Source organism: Acomys russatus, chromosome 3, assembly GCF_903995435.1.
Source record: "Acomys russatus chromosome 3, mAcoRus1.1, whole genome shotgun sequence".
Classification (NCBI taxonomy): Eukaryota; Metazoa; Chordata; class Mammalia; order Rodentia; family Muridae; genus Acomys; species Acomys russatus.
The window spans coordinates 84015173-84038761 of record NC_067139.1 but is presented as its reverse complement, the minus strand read 5'-3'; the positions used below and the strand labels follow the sequence as shown (position 1 = coordinate 84038761).

Sequence of the window (23589 nt, the reverse complement as noted above, 5' to 3'; positions counted from 1 at the left end):
CAGGGTTTCTCTGTGTAGCCTTGGCCATCCTGGACTCACTTTGTAGACCAGGCTGGCCTCGAACTCACAGCGATCCGCCTGCCTCTGCCTCCCGAGTGCTGGGATTAAAGGCGTGCGCCACCACGCCCCGGCTCGAATCGGCTTTCTTAAGGGGTGGTATCCTGGCCAAGTGATTGGCAGGCTAAGTTGGATTAACTGTTGAGAGGGCAACTGTATGCACTGTTGTAAGACTTAAGGCAAATCAGAACATCTCATCTGCACCCACAGTCAGAGGAAGAGCTCGGATTCCATCCTCTGAGCAGACAGTGCTCTTAACTTCTGAGCCACCTCCCAGCCCCCATCCACTGAGCAGAAAGAATTAGCTTTCCTCTGTGTGGTCCTTAACAGAACTCTGATACTCCACCCTTCCATAAGGTGATAAGAGAAGGGGACTGCTCCAAGCCTCTGAATGCCTATCTAGTTGCCTAACATTAGCCAGAGGGAAATTTGTGGGTTTTTTTTAAGTTGTGGAAGTTTGGTTTTTGTTTGGTTTAGTTTTTTGTTTGGTTGGGTTTTTTCGGTTTTGGTTTTGGTTTTGGTTTTGAGACAGGGTCTCACTTATGTAGCCCTGGCTGGCCTAAACCAGGTTATCCTTGAACTCGCAGAGATCTATCTGCCTCTGTGCACATGGGTGTGGCCCCTTGTATCGGATTCCTGGAGCTAGTTACAGAGGATTGTAGCACATGTGTGGATGCTGGCACCCTCTGGAAGGGCAGCAGATGTTTTTAACCAGTTTGCCATCTCCCAAGCCCCCAAAGGAAGAGGGGGGGGGTTTCCACAGTATTTGAATGTGCCTGTGTGATGTCTGTGGAAGGGGGTGCTCCACAGTATTTGAATGTGCCTGTGTGATGTCTGTGGGGGGCTCCACAGTATTTGAATGTGCCTGTGTGATGTCTGTGACTCATGCACATAATATAGGTGTGTGCAGTGCTGAATCATATTGCTGCTCAGAAATTAATTTTAAGAGATTTTGGCATCCTTTGGGAAGAAAGGCTGGGAATTGAACTCAGAACTTTTTGAAGAGCAGACAGTGTTCTTAACCACTGAGCCATCCCTGTAGCTCTTGAGGACTTTTTGGAGCACACAACTGTAATCCCAGCACTCAGAGAAGCAGAGGTAGGCAGACCTTTATGAGTTCGAGGCCGGCCTGATCTCCAAAGCCAGTCCACGACAGCCAAGGCTATACAGAGAAACCCTGTCTCGAAAAATCAAAACAACAACAAAATTTGGACATTCTCTTTTGGGTTTTTATTTCCTTGTTGAGACAAAGTCTTGCCACTCTGTAGCCCAGAATAGCCTAAACTCACTATGTATATAGCCCAGGCTGTCCTCAACTCATGGCAATCCTGCTGTCTCAGCCTCTTGAATGTTGGGATGATAAGCATGGGCCACCAAGCCCAAGAGGGCTTGATTTGTTTATGTCTTTCAGTGCTGCAGGCCTCATGCATATGAGGTGAGCACCCCACTACAGTATGTACCCAGTCATACTTTGGAATTTTAGAATAGAGATATCCAAACCGCAGGAGTGGTTGCAACATGATTGATCGATCAATCTATTTAGTAATTATTTGGGATTGAGCCAGGGCTTCCCACATGCTAGGCAAGTGTTTCACACTGAGCTGTATCTTCCTATAGCTGCTTTTTATTTTTATTTTTTACCTTTTTTATGTCTTTATTTTCGGTGTTTTGAGCCAGGCTCTTATATAACTATGTATACCCAAGGTTGGCCTTGAACTCCCAGTCCTTTTGTTTCCAATTCCTGAGTGCTGGGATTACACTCACACACCACCAAACTTGGCACTTGTTATTTTGAAATGGGATCCCACAATCTGTAGCCCAAACAGGCTCAAGTTTATGATCGCCCTGCCTCAGTCTCTCAGGTAGCTGGGATTATAGGCAAGGCTGTTACAACAGTATTAAAATGGTATTATTGCATTACACAAGTTCACATCAACTTCGAGGTCCAGAAAACACATACAGACCTCACAGTGGTATTCTTCCAAACCGAGACTCTTCCAGAGATAGCTTATGCCTGGGTCAAACAAGATGGTGAGCCTGGATTTAAGGGCACTGGCCTCTGTCCCTTCACTTCCAAGTGCTCCTGCAAAAGAAGGGGTCTGCGCAGGCTTCCTGGAACCACTCAAGGCCAAGGCATGTGGAGCCTCTCTGAAGCTCCCCGGTGCACACGCAGGGGGACTCAGATGGCTCAGCCATTAGTCGTAGTGTTGCTGTTCTTCTAGAGATCCGTTCCTAGTGCCTGCATTGGGCAGTTTACCTCAGCCTGGCTCTCCAGCCTGAGGGGAATCTGACACCCTTTCTTCTGGCTTCCTCCAGCAACCTCATGCGTAGACTTACACATGCACATAAATAGTCTTTTCAAATGGTCATATAGACCTGTGGACCGGAGCCGCCCTATGCTGCTGCCCTAGGACATGTAGCATTCTCCATCTTCCTCTGAGTCTTCCCTTCTCCTCCTCCCACCTCACTGGCTTCCCTCAAGCCCACCTTAAACATCCTGCCAGATATAAAGTAGCAGCCTTTCTCTGACAGGGACAGCCTCCAGTGGGTCTGGAAGACTCCAATATTTACACATGCAAATCACGATACAGCTTCTTTCTCAGCCTTAGCTGTCTCTTTCTTTGTCCTCTTCAACATTTCTTCTGCTTGCTTATTTCACTTTCCTCCATACTTTTTTCCCTACTCTTTTAGGAAAAGGAGAAAAAAAAAAACTTGGCTGGGCAGTGGTGGTGGTGGTGGCGGCTGCGGCGGCTTAATCCCGGCACTCAGGAGGCAGAGGCAGGTGGATCGCTGTGAGTTCGAGGCCAGCCTGGTCTACAATGTGAGTCCAGGACAGCCAAGGCTACACAGAGAAACCCTGTCTCGGAAAAACTAAAAACAAAAAAAACCAATAGAAAAAAAAAATTTAATCTTACACAAAGTAAGCACTTTTTAAATATTCGTGAGAATGGAGAGGTCAGTAGGGAAGGTAGATAGAATTAAGCCGGAAGCCAGAAATAGTGCATCTTAATTTCCCTTTTAGACTCAAAGTAAGATTGGGGGTTCGGGGGGAGTTATTATTTTAAATGTAAGGGAATCTGGGCCTAACGGCACAGGTATGAGTATAAATTTTGGGCTAGCTTGGGCTACAGAGTTCAAAGCCACCACCACTCCCAGCACCTTCATTAGATCCTGTCTCAGAACATAGGGGGGGGCACTGTGGGGAGGGGAGGGAGGCAGGACCAAGCACATAGCATGGTTCAGTGTGCATCAGGGCATCTGTCCCCGAGCCTGTTGACCCAATTGGGTGCCTGTGTACACTTTGAATTCCAGCACTCAGGCTGCAGAGACAGGAGGATCACTGTGAGTTTCAGCACAGCCTGGTCTTCAGAGATGAGTCCATGTCTCAGAAAAAAAAGGGGGGGTGGATGGCTCAGTGACTGAGAGGACCCAGTTCCTAGCACCCATGTCTAGTGACTCCACACTGCCTGTAACTCCAGATCCAAAGGGAATCCAATGCCTTTGGCCTCCACCAATATCTGCACACGCGCGCGCGCGCACACACACACACTTACTTAAAAATAAAGACAAATTTAAAAGGTCTGCATATGTATGTAGCTCAGTGAGAGAGAGATTGCCTCTGGAGGCCCTAGATTCAGTCCCTACAACCACAACGCTAAATGAATCCATTAAAAAGTAAGTGTAGGGAGAGGCCACAGCAGTTTGGGCCTCTGTATTAGCTATCACCTAGCCTGAGTGAGAGCTAGGGAAAACATCCTCAGTTTGCTCTGAGATTATGAGTGTCCCCAGACCTAGCAGCCAAGAGTTCAGAGGCAGGAACCCTGGCCTGGCATCTGCAAGTCCCCAAACTTAATCCACAGCACCTTAAAAACAAACGAAGGCTAATTAAAACTTGAGCTCTGCCACTCACCTATGGTAACCGCTGCCTATAATCCCACTTGGGAAATTAAAGCAGGAGGCTGGAGAGACTCGATGTGATCATGCCCACCTTTTCTGCTCTCATGACACACACAGTAGCCAGCTAGGGCCACATAACACCCTGCTTGTGTACACACACACACACACACACACACACACACACACACACACACGTCATGAATTCACTCTAAGGGAAGGCTGGTGGAAGGCAAAAAATGTTTGGAGAGCTGCTGTGAAAATCATTGTTCACAGATTTTAAGCAAATGTTGCCCTGGGACCGACTCTGCCACAAAACCTTTGGTCCGTTCCTGGGCCTGGGCAAACAGAGAAGAGCAGGTTTTGTTTATGCTTTTGAGAAAGGAGCTGGGCCTTGGGGATGTTCCCTCTGTGACCGCCAGGGAGCAGTGGTGTTTTTTTTCCCAGGTGGAGCATGGAGGCAAAGTACCCTTAGGCCTCAAATTTGGCCTCCCCGGCCTGGGAGTGAGGGTTGCGACTCTCCTCCCGTGTCAGGGCTCTGCCTTTGGCCCCCTGGCGCTAGGTGTCTTTCAGTTTCCCAAGGTCTCACAGCTTGCCTTGAAGGGTCTTCCACTTGCACTCCGCAACCTCAACCCCAAGCCTTTTTGTTTCTCTCAACCCCCCTACCCACCCACCCACCCACCCATCTGCCTTCCTCTTCGGGGTAGTAAACATGACTGCCTCGTGTTTGTGGGACAGCAATAACCGCTTTGAAAGCACCCCCAGACTTCCCTTCACAAAGAAGAGGCAGGACGGGAAAGCCAGGGCGAAGGGGGAAAGGTGACAAATTCCTGGAAAGAAAAGCCTGTTTCTCCACAGCCTTCCTTTACCCCTTTCTCTCCTCCTCACCCTGGTGAGGGTCTGGTGCACGAGAGAGGGAGGGGAGAAACGGAAGGGCCGCAAGGGAGCTCCCGAGACCCAGGGCCGGTTCAGAGCCGGCGATCCATCTTTGGGGGGCGACTACACCCTCAGAACTCTCCACCCTCCCACGGCTTCAGGGCTTCCTCCTTCCATCCCCCCGTGGTGGCAGCAGCCTGGTAATTTAAAGCTCTCCCTGTCGCCTCTAATGCGATCCCCTCGTTTTATTGACTCTCTCTGCCGTCTGTGGCGCCCCTCCGCATCAATCTCCGCTCTAATCACCCGGCTGCCACTGCCTCGGCTCTGCAGAGGCCTGGCCCTTCCCTCTCCTGTCCCCTACCTCCAGGACGCCAGTCGCCTTCTCTTCTGTTCCTTCTGAGCTGTAATGTCAGGGTGCATGAGGGGGACCTCCTTTCTCTGTCTTCATCTGAGACCCGCCCCACTGGAGAGCTACTCTTAAGAAATGTTGGGAACCGTGGGTAGAAACGGCAGTGAATGTGAATTTTGGCCTGGGAGTAGCAGGTAGGTGTGTGTTGGCTTTTAGACGCTTCTGCACCACCTCCAGTTCAAGGCAAGAAGGGAAAAAATAAATAAAAGCACCTAGAGATTGAGGGAGAAGACAGAAGGGGGAAATGGAAGGATTAAAAGTGGGGACCACCATGACCACAGAAGTCTAATAAACAGTGTGTGATGGGAGAAACACTGAGAAGGGACAAGGGAAACAGGCAGGGGGTGTGTGAGGCGGAGAGAAATTTGCAATTGAAATTCTCTCCTGAAAAGGAGGGGTAAGCTGGGAGGTAGGGAAGAGATTTGCAATTTTAAACAGCCGCCAGCTGACCTACCCTGTGCTCTGGCGGGTGTCACCCACAAGCTGGCCAAAAGCTGGGCCCCTTTGCTTTGTACCTAGCAACCAGTGGACCTTTTCTAGTTGGGGAGTCAAGCTTCAGAGACAGGGCCTGGGTCGGAGCCTGTTCCGGCGGCCTCTGGACTGTGATGGAGTTCTGTGAGGGCCAAGAGGGAGCTGAATGCTGGTAAGCCAGGCTGTTCTGCTGCCAAGGCAGGTGAGATCAAGCCACGTCAACCCTCAGCTCTTCCATCAGGTTGGGTAATAAAAGGCAGTGAGGCCCAACCTATGGCAATGACTGAACTCTATCTAGCAAGCCTACCTTCCTCGGTCCCTCGTGGTCCTGGGGAGGAACGCCTTTCCCCAACAAGACCAGGGCTTCCACTATTCAATTCACTATCCACGTTCTGCCCCCCAGCCCCGTCCTGTTCCCTCACTTCCCTTTTCTCTGTTCAATCCTTGGACCAGGTACTTATTTGCATTGGTTAGCATGCTAACCCTGTCCCTCAAGAATTCCTTGAAGGTTCTGACCTTCAAGCCTAGCTGGACTCCCCAGGGGGAGGAGGGAAGTGGGAACAGTCTTGAAGGCAACATGGTGCCTGGACCAAGGATCCATATCAAATCTGGGGATCTGGAGATGAGCATTAAAGACGTCCCCAGGAAAAAGCGGCCATCCCCTTCACCCTTTGTCCAAAGCAAGGCGGCCTAAACCTTAGGCCTCTTGTCACCAGAGGTCGTGGTAGAGGGGTCAGGTGGATGCTTGGGCAACTGATAATGTTGAGGACGGCTTGACAGCTTTCCCCAGCCCCACCCTCATGTATCCTAGGCTGGTCTTGAACTCCCTATGTAGCCAGGACTTCTGATCCTCCCAACAGAGTCGTGGGATTGCAAGCATGAAACCCACACCCATTGATGCAGAGTTGAAAATAGAGCCCGGGCCTTCACATGTGCGGGGCAGCTGTTCTGCGAGCTGAGCCATTCCTAGCCTTTTGGGACCCTGTTACCATCAGGTGGTCATTTAAAGCTTGAGAACGCTGTGAGATGAAGTGTGCGCCCAATAAGTCTTCAGCTGGTGCCAAGACCATCCCATGAGTACTTTACAGCTGCTGGTACCATTACTACTAGGACAGCATTACAGTTATTAGTGCCAGTTTGGAGAGGAGCTACTATCTTCCTACTAGCCAAGGAAATCCCTCCAACTCACTGTCGCAACCAGTCTGCATCTGGAATGCACTGGAGGCAGATGCATGCCAGGGAAAGCAAGGAGGCTTTGACTAGGGGCTGGGCCTAGGGACCTTTCCCAGGGTTCATTCCTTTGAAAGGTACTTAGTAGCAAGATGGCACGGGCTTGTGATCCTGGCACTGGGGCAGTAGAGGCAGGAGGGTTCAGGGTTACTCTCTGCTACTTGACTTTAAGGCTAGCCTGGGTTGTTTGAGAGCTGGACTGTGCCTCTGCAATCATAGAGAAGCAGAAAGCAGATAGAGGCTCTCGTGGGACGAGCCCTCGAGAAGGGAAAACAGTTCCATGCCGCAGGTTTGCTGAAGAGTGACAGACTAAGCTCTCAGGCAAGGACTCCAAGTAGGAATGAGGTTGGCTTGTTTGAGAAACAGGAAGGAAGGAAGACCGAGAAAGAAGGGGAGAGGGTGTTGTGGGGAGAAAGACAGAGGCGGGAAGGCTGCCTAGCTGGCTAGCAGGTTAAAACAAGACAGCTGGGAGCCTGTGAAGGTGGGCTCTCTGGCAGGTGGGCCTTAGCGGGTCAGGAGAAGGAGTCTGGATTTTTTTGTTTTTTGTTTTTTTTAATTTGCATTTGCATTGGTGTTTTGCCTGCATGTATGTCTGTGTGAGGGTGTCAGATCCCCTGGAACCGGGGTTACAGACAGTCGTAAGCTGCCATGTGGGTGCTGGGAATTGAACCAGGATCTTCTGCAAGAGCAACCAGTGCTCTTAGCTGCTGAGCCATTTCTTCAGCCCCTGGAGTCTAGACTTGATTGCAATGAGAAGCCACTGATGGTTTTTTTTTTTTTTTTTAAGGTAGAATGCAGTGTTATGAGGGTTGACAAGTCGGCTCAGCAGTAAAGGGGCTTGCTGCCAAGCACTGATAACGTAGGGCCCATCCCTGGGACCCAAAGAGAACTGACTCCCGCAAGTTATTATCTGACCTGCACATGTGTGCCGTGGCCTGCACATACACACATGTACACACTAGTCATTTTTTTAAAGACAGCTATGAGGAAGGGCTAAGGACATAGGCCCAATCCCAAGGACTTCATGAACTGGGTGTGGCGGTGCACACCTGTAATCCAACAGGTGTGTAAATAAGAGAATCAGAAGTTTAAGGCCAGCCTTGGCTGCATGAAAGCCTGTCTCAAAAAAAAAAAAATTTTTTTTAAACAGATTGTCAAAGAGTTGGTGAGGACAGATGAAGATAGTTCATCAGTTGATTGCTGTTGAAGGCGGGTGGCAGGTGAAGGGTTTCCTTACAGATGTTTGGCATTTTGATAGTTAAAAAATGAAGTGATCGTTCTGGCTGGTGAGATGGAGACACTAGATTGAAAAAGGCAGAGGTGGAAACAAGCAGTCCGTCTGTTGTATTAGCTCAGAAAACAGCAGTAGCTTGGTGCTGGTGAGGAAGGTGGCGAGGGCAGAGACTGAGGCATCCTGGAGCTTGCTAGGGAACGTTACAGAGCACAGGGTGAATGTGCCTAAGCAGAGGAGAGATGGATGGTACCAAGCTTGAGACTGCAAGATGGAGGAAGAGCCAGTTTGGAAAGCAGTAGTGAATTCTAACTTTAGGCGCAATGAGTTTTAGGCTTCAGGTTGGCCTGAGGGCACCTGAGTCTCGTGTTTGGAGAACTTAGAGGGCAGGAGAGCCCAGACAGTCAGGCTCGCCGGGGACCCTGAGATCTTACGGCACTGTCTCTCCATGTTTCCCTGCAGGGTCCTGGCTGTCACGCTGAAATGAACCCTCAGCAGTCCTCCGTCTACCATGGCCACCCTTAACTCAGCCTCTCTCTGTGGTACCGCTCCTTCCCCTGGGCGCGATGTCCCGTCCCCACCTCCAGAGACATCTTCCTCCTCCTCTTCTGGCACCTCTGATCCTGTCACCAAAGATCCCCCTGATGCCCCCTCCACCTCTGAAAGCGTAAGGTCCTCAGAGCCAGGGGGGAAGCTTCCGGAGTCAAGCTGTGGCCTCATTCCACCAAAGGACACTGGAGAGCCCCAGGTGGAGCCTGGCTGTGGTCACATCCCACCAAGGGACCTTGGGGTGGAAAAGGAGGAAGAGGAGGCAGGAACCCTTCCTTTGGACCTAAGCAACCACTTATTCTTTGCAGCTGGAGGTAAGGCCTACCTACTGGCCAAGCTGCCCCTGCCAGGTGGCAGCGAACTCTTGTTACCAAAGGGCTTCCCCTGGGATGAGGCAAGCACCAAGGAAGAGCCCGGCCTGCCCCGCCTTGCCCGCTTCCCCCGCTCACCCCTCACCATCCTTCACATCCAACATGGCTTTGACCCAATCCAAGGCTTTAGCTCTTCTGACCAAATTTTGTCCCATGATACCTCAGCGCCATCTCTGGCTGCCTGTGAGGGAAGGGATGGAGCCTTCTGGAGCTACCAGCTGGTTCCAAACCCAACCGAAGATCCCAAAGATGGCCCCATGGGGAGCCGACGGGGAGACCACAGGGCACTGTTCTGGATCTGCCTTCCGTGCCGCCTGGGTTTTGGCAGGCTGCGGGCCTTTATAGGGCACACACGTTCTCATGGGGCGAAGCTCAGCCCTGCCCACCACCAGAGCCTGCTGGGCAGCCCAGCCATACTTCAGGAGGGTGATGATGGCGGCGTGGCCTTCCTAAGCCTTCTGGAACCAAAACCTCTTACTCGCCCTTCTGAGGTACCTGAGGAACCCAACAGCAGCACAGTGACCATGGAGGCAAGCAGAGGCCAGACTGAGCACGCCCTGCCAGAGGCAGACCATCAGGCCCTTGTTCTCCCCTCTGAAGAGCTTATGGCCCTCAGCCCACCATCCCCACCCACAGCCCTAGCCACCTGGGACCCCAGCCCAACCCAAGCCAAAGAATCGCCGGTATCCAGAGGCGAGGCAGGGCCAGACTGGTTCCCCGAGGGCCAAGAAATGGATGGAGGGTTCTGCCTCCCTCTCAACCAAAGCTCACCCACCTCTAAGGAGGTGGCCATGCTCCCAGCTCCAGCAGGCTCTCCTGAAGACACCAGTGACCCACCTCAGGCCTGTCGCCTGGTTGATGACTACGCTCCAGCCCCTGCAGCCTTCCAGGGCCTCAGCCTGTCCAGCCACATGTCTTTGCTACACTCACGCAATTCCTGCAAGACTCTCAAATGCCCCAAGTGCAACTGGCACTACAAGTACCAGCAGACCCTGGATGTGCACATGCGGGAGAAGCACCCCGAGAGCAACAGCCACTGCAGCTACTGCAGCGCCGGGGGTGCCCACCCCCGCCTCGCCCGCGGAGAGAGCTACAACTGCGGCTACAAGCCCTACCGCTGCGATGTCTGCAATTACTCTACCACCACCAAAGGCAACCTCAGCATCCACATGCAGTCCGACAAGCACCTGGCCAACCTGCAGGGCTTCCAGGCAGGGCCTGGTGGCCAGGGAAGTCCCCCAGAGGCATCCCTCCCACCCCCCTCTGCTGGGGATAAAGAGCCCAAGACCAAATCATCCTGGCAGTGCAAGGTGTGTAGCTACGAGACCAACATCTCCCGCAACCTGCGTATCCACATGACTTCCGAGAAACACCTGCAGAACGTCCTGATGCTGCATCAGGGCCTGCCGCTCGGCCTGCCACCGGGGCTGGTGGGACCAGGACCTCCGCCCCCGCCGGGGGCTTCTCCCGCTAACCCTCCTGAACTCTTCCAGTACTTTGGGCCCCAAGCCCTAGGACAGCCTCAAACACCCATGCCTGGGCCTGGGCTGAGGCCAGACAAGCCCCTTGAAGCCCAGCTGCTTCTCAATGGTTTCCACCACCTGGGAGCACCCACCCGCAAGTTCCCCACAGCTGGTAAGTTTCCTTGCTCAGCTGCAGCTGCCCCCCTGCCCAAGCCAAACTGTATTCCCTGCCTTCCTCCAAAGCTCGGCTGCCTCCCCAGTTAGGTAAATACAGCTTACTCTAATTAGCGTGTGTTCCCCCGCCCCCCTCCTTTCTTCCTTAGGCACTAATCTGTCTCTGTCCCCCTAGCCCCTGGCAGTCTCTCCCCTGACACCCATCTGCCACCAAGTCAGCTCCTGGGCTCCTCGTCCGATGGCCTGCCCACTTCGCCATCCCCAGATGACAGCCCACCCCTGAAGGTGTTCCGCTGCCTGGTGTGCCAGGCTTTCAGCACGGACAGCCTGGAGCTGCTGCTTTACCACTGCAGCATTGGCCGGAGCCTCCCAGAGGCTGAGTGGAAGGAGGTAGCCGGCGACACCCACCGCTGCAAGCTCTGCTGCTACGGCACCCAGCTCAAGGCCAACTTCCAGCTCCACCTCAAGACGGACAAACATACTCAGAAATACCAGCTGGCGGCCCACCTTAGGGAGGGGGGTGGAGCCGTGGGCACCCCTTCCCCACTGTCCCTGGGGGACGGGGCTTCTTACGGCTCTGTCTCCCCGCTTCACCTGCGCTGCAACATTTGTGACTTCGAGTCCAACAGCAAGGAGAAGATGCAGCTACACGCCCGGGGGTCAGCCCATGAAGAAAACAGCCAGATCTATAAGGTGAAGTTCAGGCAGGAGAGGACGGAAAGGGAGAAGGAGAAGGGACAGGGTGGAAGGGGCAGAGTAGTGAAGCCAGGGAGGGCGGAACCCCGGGGTGAGGGACATGAAAAACAGGGCAGGGTATGTACCAGGGTAGTGCAGTGCTGGACAGACCTGGGGAAAGACCGAAGAACAGGGGACTGTGAGGAGGCTATTCTGGCTCCATCCAGCCCATCATGTTACCCGGAAGTTCAAGAGGACAGAAGCAGGTGCCAGTCACACACTCAGGAACCCAGGACTGGCAGGAGAGAGAGAAAGCAATTGAGAGAACAGACGTAGGTGGCTATAGAAAGGTAGAGGGAGGTCACCCAGCAATTAAAAGAGTTCAGTGTAGAGGGGAAGTCTCCAAAGATCTGGATGCGTGTGTCCCTTCTACATCTGAGCTGGCCTCTTTCATGGTTCTAGTTTCTGCTGGAAATGGAGGGAGCAGAGGCAGGGCCAGAGCCGGGGCTTTACCGATGCCTGTTGTGTGCCTGGGACACGCCCTCCCGCTTAGCCGTGCTACAACACCTACGCACACCCTCCCACCGCGATGCCCAGGCCCAGAGGCGGCTGCAACTGCTACAGAATGGCCCACCAGCCGAAGAAGGACTCTCAGCTCTTCAGGGCACCCTGAGCTTCAGCCGTGGGAGGCTCCGAACTCCCGGTGAGGAAAAGGGAACAGGAGGATAAGGGCTGGGCAGGAAGCAGCAGGTGCAGGGACATGACACCAAAGTGACACAGGCCGGTGAGCCATCTACAGCAAGTGGTGCTGAAGGAATGAGAAGGCAGGATGGGGGCGAGCTTCAGGAACCGGGAGGTTGCCCAGCAAGGAGCAGGGCAAGAGATGACTGGAGGACGGGAGAGAGTAGCAGAGACAGGGAGGAGGAGTCACCTGGGGCTTGTGGGTAGCAACTAGTGTCCCAGCTCTATTGGTTGTGAGGGGTGGAAGGCAAAAGGAAAAGCCTCAAAACAAAACAAAACAAACATCACTTCATGAGAAGCCAGACTTGCTGAAAGGTGATGGGAGCTGTGGGCATGGTTCAAAGACAACCGGGATGGGAAGAGGCTCCATCAAGTTTCCCAGCCTCTTCCTGTCTCCTAGGAGGTCTTCAGCCCCAAGGCTGGGCTTAGAGACCCCTTTAGGCAGCAGAGGCCAGGAACAGCCAGCCAGGCGCCATTGACCCAGAGGGTGTAGGAGAAGAGCCTGGAAGGGGCTGTCAGAGGTGGGCATGGGCATCGGGGCTATGGAGAGGCCAGTGGTGGGCGAGGGCAAGGGCAGCAGGAACCAGGAACAGGCAGCATTGACTGGTGCTAATTGAATTGCCAATACACTGGCTGGAGTTAAGTGCTGGAGGGGCCCAGGATCAATAGCTAACGATCCTGGCGCAAGGCTGAATGGAGTTAAGGAACTTTTAACACTTTAATTAGGCTGCCACCGAAAATAAATTCCTACACATCTGTCAATTCTTACGAGAGTGGTAATCTCCTTGCCCATCGCCTCCCATGCACTACAGCCGCCCTTCATTCAACGCTTACAGTGCCCCTCCCACTACAGTTTTGGGGCTTCCCTTTTCCAGGGTCAGTCAGGCCAGGAGGCCAAGCTTAGTCTGGTCCTGTTGTGGGGCTTGTTTCTAGGGACGGGGTGCTAGGCTTGCCCTACTGTTTCAGTATTGGAATTGTTTCACTTTTGCCCTGTGTTTCTTCTGTTCATCCTTTCCTGCCTCCAGACTCACTCACCATTTCTCCACCAGCTGCTTGTCCTGCTTCGTCTGCCCTTTGTCCTCCCTCCTTCCCCCGTGTGTCACCACGTTACCCTAACTCTCTCTCTCTCTCTCCGTCCTACACAGGGAAGGCTCCTGACACCCCCTTAGCTCAGCCGCCCACCTCTGAGAAAGATGGCCAGAACAAGACAGAACAACTGGGTGAGCTGCTCCTCAGACCCATTTCCCCCCCAACACACACAACTCACTGTGCACACTGGCATGATGACGGGTGCCTTTCAGAAACCCAAAAAACCTCCTTCCCAGAAGGAGCAAAAACTAAAAAGGAAGGGGAAGGGCAAAGAAGTCACCATCCACCCATGCATCTCTACCCTCTTTGAAAACCCAGCCCTGGCTAACCCGGAAGTGATGCCTGCCAAGCCTCACCTGGCTGCTGGCTAACCCGGAAGTGATCCCTGCCGAGCCTCACCTGGCTCCTGAGTTTCTTACCTATTCTCCATTCTCTGAAAGCCACTTCCTGCCCTGAAAGTCCACTGGTACTAGAGGGGTTGTGCAGGAATGGGAAAGGGGACCAAGGAATCCTTTTAACCGCCTCTCCTCTCCTCCTCAGCATCTGAAGTGACAGAGGACAGAACTGGCCCTCCCAGAGACAGTGCCAACCAGATCACGGTCAGAACTGGGGTAACTGGGATGAAGTGGGGGGGGGCTGACTTTACTGAGATTTCTTACTCTCTAGCACTGGTTCTCAGGCCGTGGGTCGCGACCCCGCTGGGGGCTGAACAGCCCTTTCGCTGGGGTTGCCTAAAGGCCATCAGAAGGGCTGGAGAGATGGCTCAGTGGTTAAGAGCAGATGTCTGCTCTTCCAGAAGTCCTGAGTTCAAGTCCCAGCAACCACATGGTGGCTCATGACTATCTATAATGGGATTTGATGCCCTCTTCTGTCATACATGCAAATAGAACACTCAAATAAATAAATAGACCATCAGAAAACATAGGTATTTACACTACAGTTTACAACAGTGGCAAAATGTTCTTATATTAAGAAGTTATGCAGTAGCAACGAAAATAATTTTATGGTTGGGTGTCACCACAAATGGGTCGCAGCACTAGGAAGGCTGGGAACCCCTGCTCTAAAGGCTTGTGTTTTGCGTGTGGCTGACTCAGTTCAGAATGTCACACGAGAAATTCCATGCAGGGGCCAGTTCTGTATGTTCAGCACGTAAGGAAAGAAAGCTGCCTGTAAAGGTGAACACAGAAGGGAGTGGCAGGACCTTGAGAAAAGTCAAGAGAGGAATCGTAGGAAGGGTAGGAAAGACTGGAGGAGATGCCGGGAAAGGAGGGAGAGTAGAGTAGAGAAATGAGAGGGCAGCCTCACAGGCCGCCAGGAGGATATTCCTTCTGATGAGGAGCTGCAAGCCTGAGAGAACTGACCTGGCACCCCTCCTGTAGAGGCCCCAAACAGGTAACACACTGGCAAGTCCCACAAGCCCCCAGACCCCAGGACTTGGACTTAACAGGACTCAGAAGCAGCTCGGCCCTGTGGTGTAAAATGTTGCTTCTGAGGAGATCCCGGGTCTCTTATCTTGCCATGCCTACCATCCTGGGCTTCCCCACTTCCCAGCCTCCACTGCGGCACACAGCGCTACCTCTGTTCTGTTTCTCTTCCTCCCAACTCCTGTTCCCTGCAGCCTGTCTGTTAGAGGGCTAGGTGCACTGATATGAGTGCCTGGCTCCCCTGCCTCAATGTACAGGCCTGGGAAAGTGCGAGGCAACAGGAGATGAGGTAGGCCAGAGAGAGGCTGCAGGGAGAATGCCCACTAGACAGTTCAGTCAGGTGACAGCAGGCCTCCTTTGCCTCTGGCTAGCTAGAGATCTAGGCCACAATGTGCTAAGGGGCAGACCAGAGTTTACCTGGACCACTTGAGGAGTGGCATTTGCTTGTATTAAGAAGTAGTGAACAGGCTGGGCGTGGTGGCACACGCCTTAAATCCCAGCACTTGGGAGGCAGAGGCAGGTGGATCACTGTGAGTTCGAGGCCAGCCTAATCTACAAAGCGAGTCCAGGACAGCCAAGGCTACACAGAGAGACCTTGTCTCAAAAAAAAAAAAAAAGTAGCAGCAGTGAGCAGGAGGTGGTGCCACACACCTTTAGTCCCACCACTTAGGAGAAGGCAGATCTCTGAGTTCGAGGCCAGCCTGGTCAACACGGCAGATCCCAGGACAAGAAGTAGTGGAAGGAGAAGAGAACGGCAAGTTGCTGAACCTGGGGTGAGCCAAGCTTCATGGCAGACAGGTAGGACCCCTCTGTAGGGAATGGCAAGGGACCTGGGAGACTGAAATAGGCAGGCTAAGGGACCTCTGGGTTCAGAAAAAATGCCCAGAAGAAGGAGGCATGTCACAGAAAAGACAGGTAGTAGGGTATGGGTAAGAAAGCCAGATTCAGGGCAGAGGCTGGTCCAGGGCCAGCTGGAAAGCTGGAATGTCGATTAGGGTATCAGAGACAGGGAAAGCCACACCAAAAGGAAAGAAAAAAGCAGGATGAGAAGGGACTGGCAAAGAAGGAAGTCAACATAGCAACCCAGGCTAGGCCTTTGTCCTAGCCCAGGGAGTTGCCAACGTTCAGGGCTGGTTGGGGGCTGGGTGGGCTAAGGTGCCTTCCTATCTGACTGGTCCCATAAATCTGAATAATGGGGACGGCATCGCACTGACTCCTGCTACCTGTGAGATAGTGGGTCATCCCCCCCCCCGGCCCCCCGGCCCCTGACTCCTCCTCTGCCACCCCTATGTATCCCCCAGGTATACTGCTGTCCATATTGCAGCTTCCTGAGCCCAGAGTCTGACCAGGTGAGGGTTCATACAGTCTCCCAGCATGCCGTGCAGCCCAAATACAGGTGCCCGCTCTGCCAGGAGCAGCTGGTGGGCCGGCCTGCCCTGCACTTCCACCTCAGCCACCTGCACAACGTGGTGCCCGAGTGTGTGGAGAAGTTGCTGCTTGTGGTGAGTGTAGGCGGAGGGGAAATGGCCCTAAGGTCCTGTGAGGGCAGTGCAAGGGGAGGAAGAGGCTAGTGTATGTGGGTGGGGTGTGAAGGAAGCCACATTCTAGACAGTTGAAGTTGACTTTAAAATTGGTGGGGGGCTAGAGAGATAGCTCAGAGGTTAGGAGTGCCACCTGCTCTTCCAAAGGTCCTGAGTTCAATTCCCAGCAACCACATGGTGGCTCACAACCATCTATAATGTGATCTGATGCCCTCTTCTAGTGGGCAGGTGTACATGCAGGCAGAACACCATATAATAATAAATAAATAAATATTTTTTTAAAAATTAAAATAAATAAATAAATAAAATAAAATTGGTGGGGTCAGCCAGGCGGTGGTGGCGCACACTTTGATCCCAGCACTTGAGAGGAAGAGGCAAGTGGATCTCCTTGAGTTCGAGGCCACCCTGGACTAGATCGAGCTCTAGTACAGCTAGAGCTATTATACAGAGGAACCATGTCTGGCGGGGAAAATTTGGTGGGGTGGCTCTGGGCAGTGCGCTTGCCTCGTTCCCTTTCCTCCTGGACAACTGTGCATTGCTCTCACTCCCATTAAACCCTGAAAAGTGTTGTTAATAACAGAACCAGAACCGGGTGTGGTGTCACGTGCCTGTAATCCCAGCACTCAGGGAGGCAGAGGCAGGCAGATCTCTGTGAGTTCAAGACCAGCTTGGTCTACAAAGTGAGTCCAGGGCAGCCAAAGCTACACAGAAAAACTCTTTCTGGGGAAGGAAAAAAAAAAAAAGCAGAACCAGGTAGCTTTGAGGTGAGATACTTTCAGCCTGGGAAAGGAGGAAGGTAGGGCAGTGGACAGCTAGCTACCCAGCCCCTATCCAAAGAAAAGCATCAATTCATTGGGAAGTTTACCCAGACAGGAGGCAGGACCCAGGGGAAGAGAGCTTGGCACAGATACAGGTGCAGAGTAAGCGGGTCAGGAATAGCACTAGGGGACAGTGGACAAGTGATGAAGCCACCAGGGTTTTCTACATTATAGGCCACAACTGTAGAGATGACCTTTGCAACCAAAATGCTGCCTGGACCCACACTAAGCCCCGTGGAGGATGGCCTAGAACACCCCAGCCCTGGACCAGAGCCCACTCCCAGCAGAGACCAGGTAGCAGGTAAGGAAGTTCACACAGCATACCCCCCCCAAAGTGGCAGAAAAAGGGGTCAAAGGGGTCTGAAGACGACTGGCATTCAGCCGGTGGCTTTGGATAGCGAATGGTCGGGCCTCAGCTTGAACGCCGTTCCCTGCTCCTCTGTCTCCTGTAGAGAACGCTAACCTGACCCCGGAAGCCAGCCCAGTTCCTCCTCCTGAGCCTCCCTTGGCACCAGTGGAGGGCCCAGAGAAGCCATCAGGAAGTCCTGGTCAGCCCTCCTCTCCAACTCCATCTCCAGTCCCTCAGCTTGACGCCCAAGTTGAAGAAATGGCTCCCCCACCCGCCATGGCTGAAGAGGAAGAGGGAGCCATGGGGGAGCCCCGCTCTGCAGAGCCATCCGCAGCTGACTCTCGCCATCCCCTAACCTATCGGAAGACCACCAACTTCGCCCTGGACAAATTTCTTGACCCTGCTCGGCCCTATAAGTGTACTGTGTGTAAGGAGTCCTTCACCCAGAAGAATATCCTCTTGGTTCATTATAATTCTGTCTCTCACCTTCATAAGATGAAGAAGGCTGCCAGCGACCCATCTTGCCCCGCCCGAGGAGAGGCCGGCATCCCAGCGCCCAGTACAGCTGCTTCAGACAAGCCCTTCAAGTGCACGGTCTGCCGAGTGTCCTACAACCAGAGCTCCACTCTGGAGATTCACATGCGATCGGTTCTGCACCAGACTCGCTCCAGAGGGGCCAAGACGGATGCCAAGGCCGAAGGACCAGAGCGAAGCCAAGAGGAGGTCAAGGAAGGCGAGACTGAGGGCGAGGTGGGCACTGAGAAGAAAGGCCCTGACCCCGCTGCCTTCATGTCTGGACTGCCTTTCCTGTCCCCACCAGCCCCTCCCTTGGACCTACACCGATTCCCAGCCCCTCTCTTCACCCCACCAGTCCTGCCCCCCTTCCCTCTGGTCCCAGAATCACTACTTAAGCTCCAGCAACAGCAGCTGCTTCTGCCCTTCTACCTCCATGACCTCAAGGTGGGGCCCAAGCTGGCACTGGCGAGCCCTACACCCATGCTGTCGCTGCCAGCAGCCACCCCACCTCCTCTTCCTGCACCCCCGAAGGCTGAGCTGCCTGAGCAGGAGTGGGAACGGCCCCTCATAGCTGAAGAGGGGAACGAAGCCGGGCCCTCTTCCCCACCCCACCCGTCACCCAACGAAGCCGCCCGCACAGCAGCCAAAGCCCTTCTGGAAAATTTTGGCTTTGAGTTAGTAATTCAGTACAATGAAGGGAAGCAGGCAGTACCCGCCTCCCCCGACACCTCCTCCCCCGGAGTCTCTGGGAGGCGGAGACAAGCTGGCCTGTGGGGCTTGTGGGAAACTCTTCTCCAACATGCTCATCCTCAAGACTCACGAGGAACACGTCCACCGCCGCTTTCTGCCCTTTGAGGCCCTGAGCCGTTACGCTGCTCAGTTCCGCAAGAGCTATGACAGCCTCTACCCACCACCCCCAGCAGAGCCCCCCAAACCTCCAGATGGGTCCCTGGAGTCACCTCCCCAGCTAGGCCCGCCATTTGTGGTTCCAGAGCCTGAAGTAGGGGGGATCCACACTTCCGAGGAGAGAAGCCTGGCAGGAGGACACTGGCCCGCAGAGGAAGAAGAAGGTTCTAGAGGGACTCTTCCTCCCACAGTGCCCGCAGCAGGCCGCCGGTTCTCCAGAACCAAGTTCACAGAGTTCCAGAGCCAAGCTCTGCAGTCTTTCTTTGAGACCAGTGCCTACCCCAAGGACGGAGAGGTGGAGCGGCTCGCCAATCTCCTGGGGCTGGCTAGCCGTGTGGTGGTCGTGTGGTTCCAGAACGCGCGCCAGAAAGCCCGCAAAAATGCCTGCGAGGGTGGGCCCGTGGCCTCCGGAGGAGCCCCTGGGGGAGCCTCTGGCTGTAGGCGCTGCCATGCCACCTTCGCCTGTATTTTTGAGTTAGTGAGGCACCTCAAGAAATGCTATGACGACCAGCCTCCTGAGGAAGAGGAGGAGGCAGAGAAGGCGGAAGAGGAAGAAGAGGTGGAGGAAGAGGAGTTGGAGGAACGAAACCCGGAACCGGCGGCGAGACATAGTGGCCCATCTCCAGAACATGCAGATGTGGAAGACTCGAGCCAACAGGCAGAGCCAACAAGGCCAGAAGGCAAAGAGTCTGAAGGGAAGGCGCCTCCCTCACCTCCAGTGCATACCTGTGACCAGTGTGCCATTTCTTTCCCCAGCCAGGACCTCCTGTCCGCTCACCACCGACTACACTTCCTGCCGCCGTCCGTGCAGCCCAGTGCTCCGTCACAGCTACTAGATCTTCCTTTGCTGGTGTTTGGGGAGCGAACCCCTGCAGTATCCGGCACCTCATCAGGGACACCCCTCAAGCGCAAGCACGATGACGGCAGTCTGTCTCCCACGGGCAGTGAAGCAGGCGGAGGAGGGGACGGGGAACCCCCAAAAGACAAGCGCCTGCGCACTACCATCCTACCCGAGCAGCTGGAGATCCTGTACCGCTGGTACATGCAGGACTCTAACCCCACTCGTAAGATGCTCGACTGCATCTCAGAAGAAGTGGGGCTCAAAAAGCGAGTGGTACAGGTCTGGTTCCAGAATACCAGAGCCCGGGAGAGGAAAGGTCAGTTTCGAAGCACCCCGGGAGGAGTAGCTGGTCCCGCAGTCAAACCCACTGTTAACGCCGCCCCAGCACCCTTCCCCAAATTCAACCTCCTGTTGAGCAAGATGGAAGACGAGACTGGGAAGGAAACTCCAAAGAGAGAAGCACCAGCTTTTCCCTACCCCGCAGTCACCCCTGCTGCCGGGCCTCTGCCGTCCCTACAGCCTGGGAAAGAGGCCACTGCGCCCCCGCCAGAGCCCCCTCTACCCCTCCCACCTCCCGCACTCAGTGAGGATGAGGGCCCGGAAGAGCCCCCCAAAGCGTCTCCAGAAAGTGAGGCTTGCAGTCCATCCGCAGGAGACCTAAGTGATTCATCCGCTTCCAGCCTGGCCGAACCAGAGTCCCCTGGGGCTGGAGGGACCAGTGGGGGACCAGGAGGTGGGACTGGAGTTCCAGATGGAATGGGGCAGCGGCGATACAGGACCCAGATGAGCAGCCTGCAGCTGAAGATCATGAAAGCCTGCTATGAAGCTTACCGCACCCCTACTATGCAGGAGTGTGAGGTGCTGGGGGAGGAGATCGGGCTGCCCAAGAGAGTCATTCAGGTCTGGTTCCAAAATGCTCGTGCCAAGGAAAAGAAAGCCAAACTGCAGGGAGCAGCAATCGCAGGGAGTGGGAGCAGCAGCGAGGGCGCCTTGGCAGCCCAGCGCACCGACTGTCCCTACTGTGACGTCAAGTATGACTTCTATGTCTCCTGTCGAGGCCACCTCTTCTCTCGGCAGCACCTGGCCAAGCTCAAGGAGGCAGTGCGAGCCCAACTGAAGAGTGAAAGCAAATGCTATGACTTAGCTCCAGCACCCGAGGCCCCCCCACTGGCTCCCAAAGGGCCACCTGCCACCACACCTGCCTCTGTGCCCTTGGGGGCTTCCCCAACCCTGCCACGCCTGGCTCCAGTCCTCTTGCCTGGCCCAACTCTGGCCCAGCCACCACTTGGAAGCATAGCTTCTTTCAATTCAGGTGAGTTGGGGAGGCCGGGAGGAGCTGGACCTGAGAGAGCGTCTCCTCTCATTGCAAACCGTTCTTTGCCTTCTTGGCTCTCCTCAAGCAGTTATCCTTGTAGCAGGCTGTAGGAGAAAAAGAGAGTAGAGAGTATGGCTACTGAGGGGGAGGGGGGAACGGGAGGGGTGAAGGTGAGTGTGCCGCTCTAGTCTGGAGCAGGAAAATCTGTAAGGCTGGGGATCATTAACCCTTCATTACTTCTTTCATCTTCCTAGGCACTGCTGCCTCTTCAGGCCTCCTTGGCCTTGCCACTTCAGTCCTACCTGCTACCACAGTGGTCCAGACTGCTGGTCCAGGCCGCCCCTTACCTCAGAGACCTGCCTCCAACCAAACCAACAGCTCTACTGACCCAACCCCTGGCCCAGCTACTGAGCCCTCAGGAGACAAAGTCTCTGGGGAGAGAAAGCCAGTGGCAACCCTTACCAACTCCTCCACTGATGCCCTCAAGAACCTGAAAGCGTTGAAGGCCACTGTCCCAGCCCTGTTGGGGGGCCAATTCCTGCCGTTCCCATTGCCCCCCACAGGCGGGGCAGCACCACCAGCTGTCTTTGGCCCTCAGTTACAGGGGGCATACTTCCAACAGCTTTACGGCATGAAGAAGGGGCTATTTCCCATGAACCCCGTGATACCTCAGACCCTCATTGGGCTGCTCCCCAATACCCTCCTCCAGCAACCCCCCCAAGCCCCTGAGCCTACAGCCACAGCCCCTCCAAAGCCTCCTGAGCTTTCGGCTCCAGAGGAAGGGGAAAGCAGTGAAGCTGACGAGCTGCTGACAGGCAGCGCCGGCATCTCCACCGTGGACGTTACTCACCGCTACTTGTGCCGCCAGTGCAAGATGGCATTTGATGGCGAGGCCCCAGCTGCTGCCCACCAGAGATCCTTCTGCTTCTTTGGGCGGGGCTCTGGGGCCTCCATGCCCGCCCCATTGAGGGTGCCTATCTGCACCTACCACTGCCTGGCCTGTGAGGTGCTGCTGAGTGGGCGTGAAGCCCTAGCCTCCCACCTGCGCTCCTCAGCCCACAGGCGCAAGGCAGCCCCACCCCCAGGCGGCCCTCCCATCACCGTTACCAACAGCGCCACTGCTGTCCCGGCTGCTGTGGCTTTTGCCAAAGAGGAAGCAAGATTACCTCACACGGACCCCAACCCAAAAACTACTACTACCTCTACACTTCTAGCTTTATAAACAGATAAACCAAGATGGGGAGAAGAGAGGGCCTCAGGGTTCCCTCACACCCCAAGGGGTGGTTGGTGGAAACTCAGATCCCTCACCCCAATCTTCAGCTCTGCCCACCTCATGGGAGTCTGTCAATTCCCACCCTCAGTGGGCTTTACATGCCCCACCTCCAGCAGAGTCCTGCCTCCTCCCCATCCCACAGACACTGACCCTCACTCTCAGCCCCTTTCAGATGCACCCCCACGTTGACATACGTGTCTGCTTCCTTCTCTCTCCCTCCCCCTCCCCCATTGAATCCCCAGCCCTCTTTCCCTGTAAACACATACCTTTTTCATACTGTTATACTGACTGAGAAAACGCCAAAAGAAAGAAGAAAAATGAAAGAAAACCCAAGACAAAAGGGGGGGTGGAAAATCAACTTTGCCACCCCCACTTCTTCCTGCCCCCTTGTCCAGAGCACAGATAGCTCACAAACTCCAAAAACCCATTTGGTTCCTAAGATTGGAGCCTGGGATGGGCAGGGAGCCCATAAAAGTAACCAAACTGGAGGCTGCCAGGGGGAGATGCCCCTGTTCACTCCCCGACTCCCCTCCCTCTTAACCCTCTCCTTACCTGATTGTGGGGGACCCTTGCAGCCTGGACTCCTGGGGAAGCCGCTGCCAGGAACCCCTGTACCAGCCCTCACCCCATACCCTGGAAACTGCAGTAACTTTTTCTCAAAGGCTTTAAACACACAGGCCCTCTCAGCAGCTGTGGGTCTGCCCCTGGTCTAGCCCTGCCAAGGGCGGTCCAGCCTCTGGGGATCAGCACTGCCCACTAATGGCAAATCCAAAGTTCTTTTAAAAAGAAACACACCAAATAAACAAGAGCAAGAGAGAGTGTGCACATACATGAAAGAGATGGAGAGACCAGAGGAATGAAGTAAAGAAAAACATACACTGAATACACAGAGAGAGAAAAGAAAACTCCCATCAGACAAGTGGGTTTTGTTTCGTTTTTGTTTTGTTTTACTGTCTGTGACCCCCCCACCCCCACTTTTGATAGTTTCCTGCGATCTGAGCTCTGATGCCTCAAAGTCCTCACTGGGTACTGGTGGTCTGCAGGACTGGAGGCAATGCAGGCTTCCCCCCTTTGCTGTGCCAGTCTCAGACAGGACTAGGGATGGAGAGGTGACCCTTGTCCCCTAAGATGAGCATGCAGCAGGACAGGTGATAGCCCACCCAGTCACAGCTGTCAGAGAGGCTTGGCCATCCCAGGGAGAAGGGCACAGTCTGGTTTCTGGAATCAAGATGTTTGTACCTTTCGCCTGCCCTGTTTTCTTATTTACTTTTTTCCTCCTGTCACTTTTCTCATTGTCTGGGACGGCCTTTGCCTTTGCAGGGTTCCCTGGTCCCTAACTGACTTTCCTCTTAGCACCCTGCCCTCACCCCTGCTCC

General features: G+C 54.3%; 1 protein-coding gene across 1 annotated transcript in view; it reads left to right on the top strand.

Annotated features, from left to right (window-relative positions):
- The window catches only part of Zfhx2 (zinc finger homeobox 2), a 32094-nt gene extending 8912 nt beyond the window's left edge, over window positions 1–23182 (top strand). Inside the window, 10 exon segments of the mRNA XM_051143101.1 lie at window positions 8631–10723; window positions 10901–11418; window positions 11863–12103; window positions 13287–13361; window positions 13771–13829; window positions 15956–16156; window positions 17188–17314; window positions 17466–18589; window positions 18591–20937; window positions 21195–23182. Coding sequence (XP_050999058.1) covers window positions 8680–10723; window positions 10901–11418; window positions 11863–12103; window positions 13287–13361; window positions 13771–13829; window positions 15956–16156; window positions 17188–17314; window positions 17466–18589; window positions 18591–20937; window positions 21195–22162 — 7704 coding nt within the window. The 5' untranslated portion in view covers window positions 8631–8679 and the 3' untranslated portion in view covers window positions 22163–23182.
- The last annotated feature ends 407 nt before the right edge of the window (window positions 23183–23589 follow it).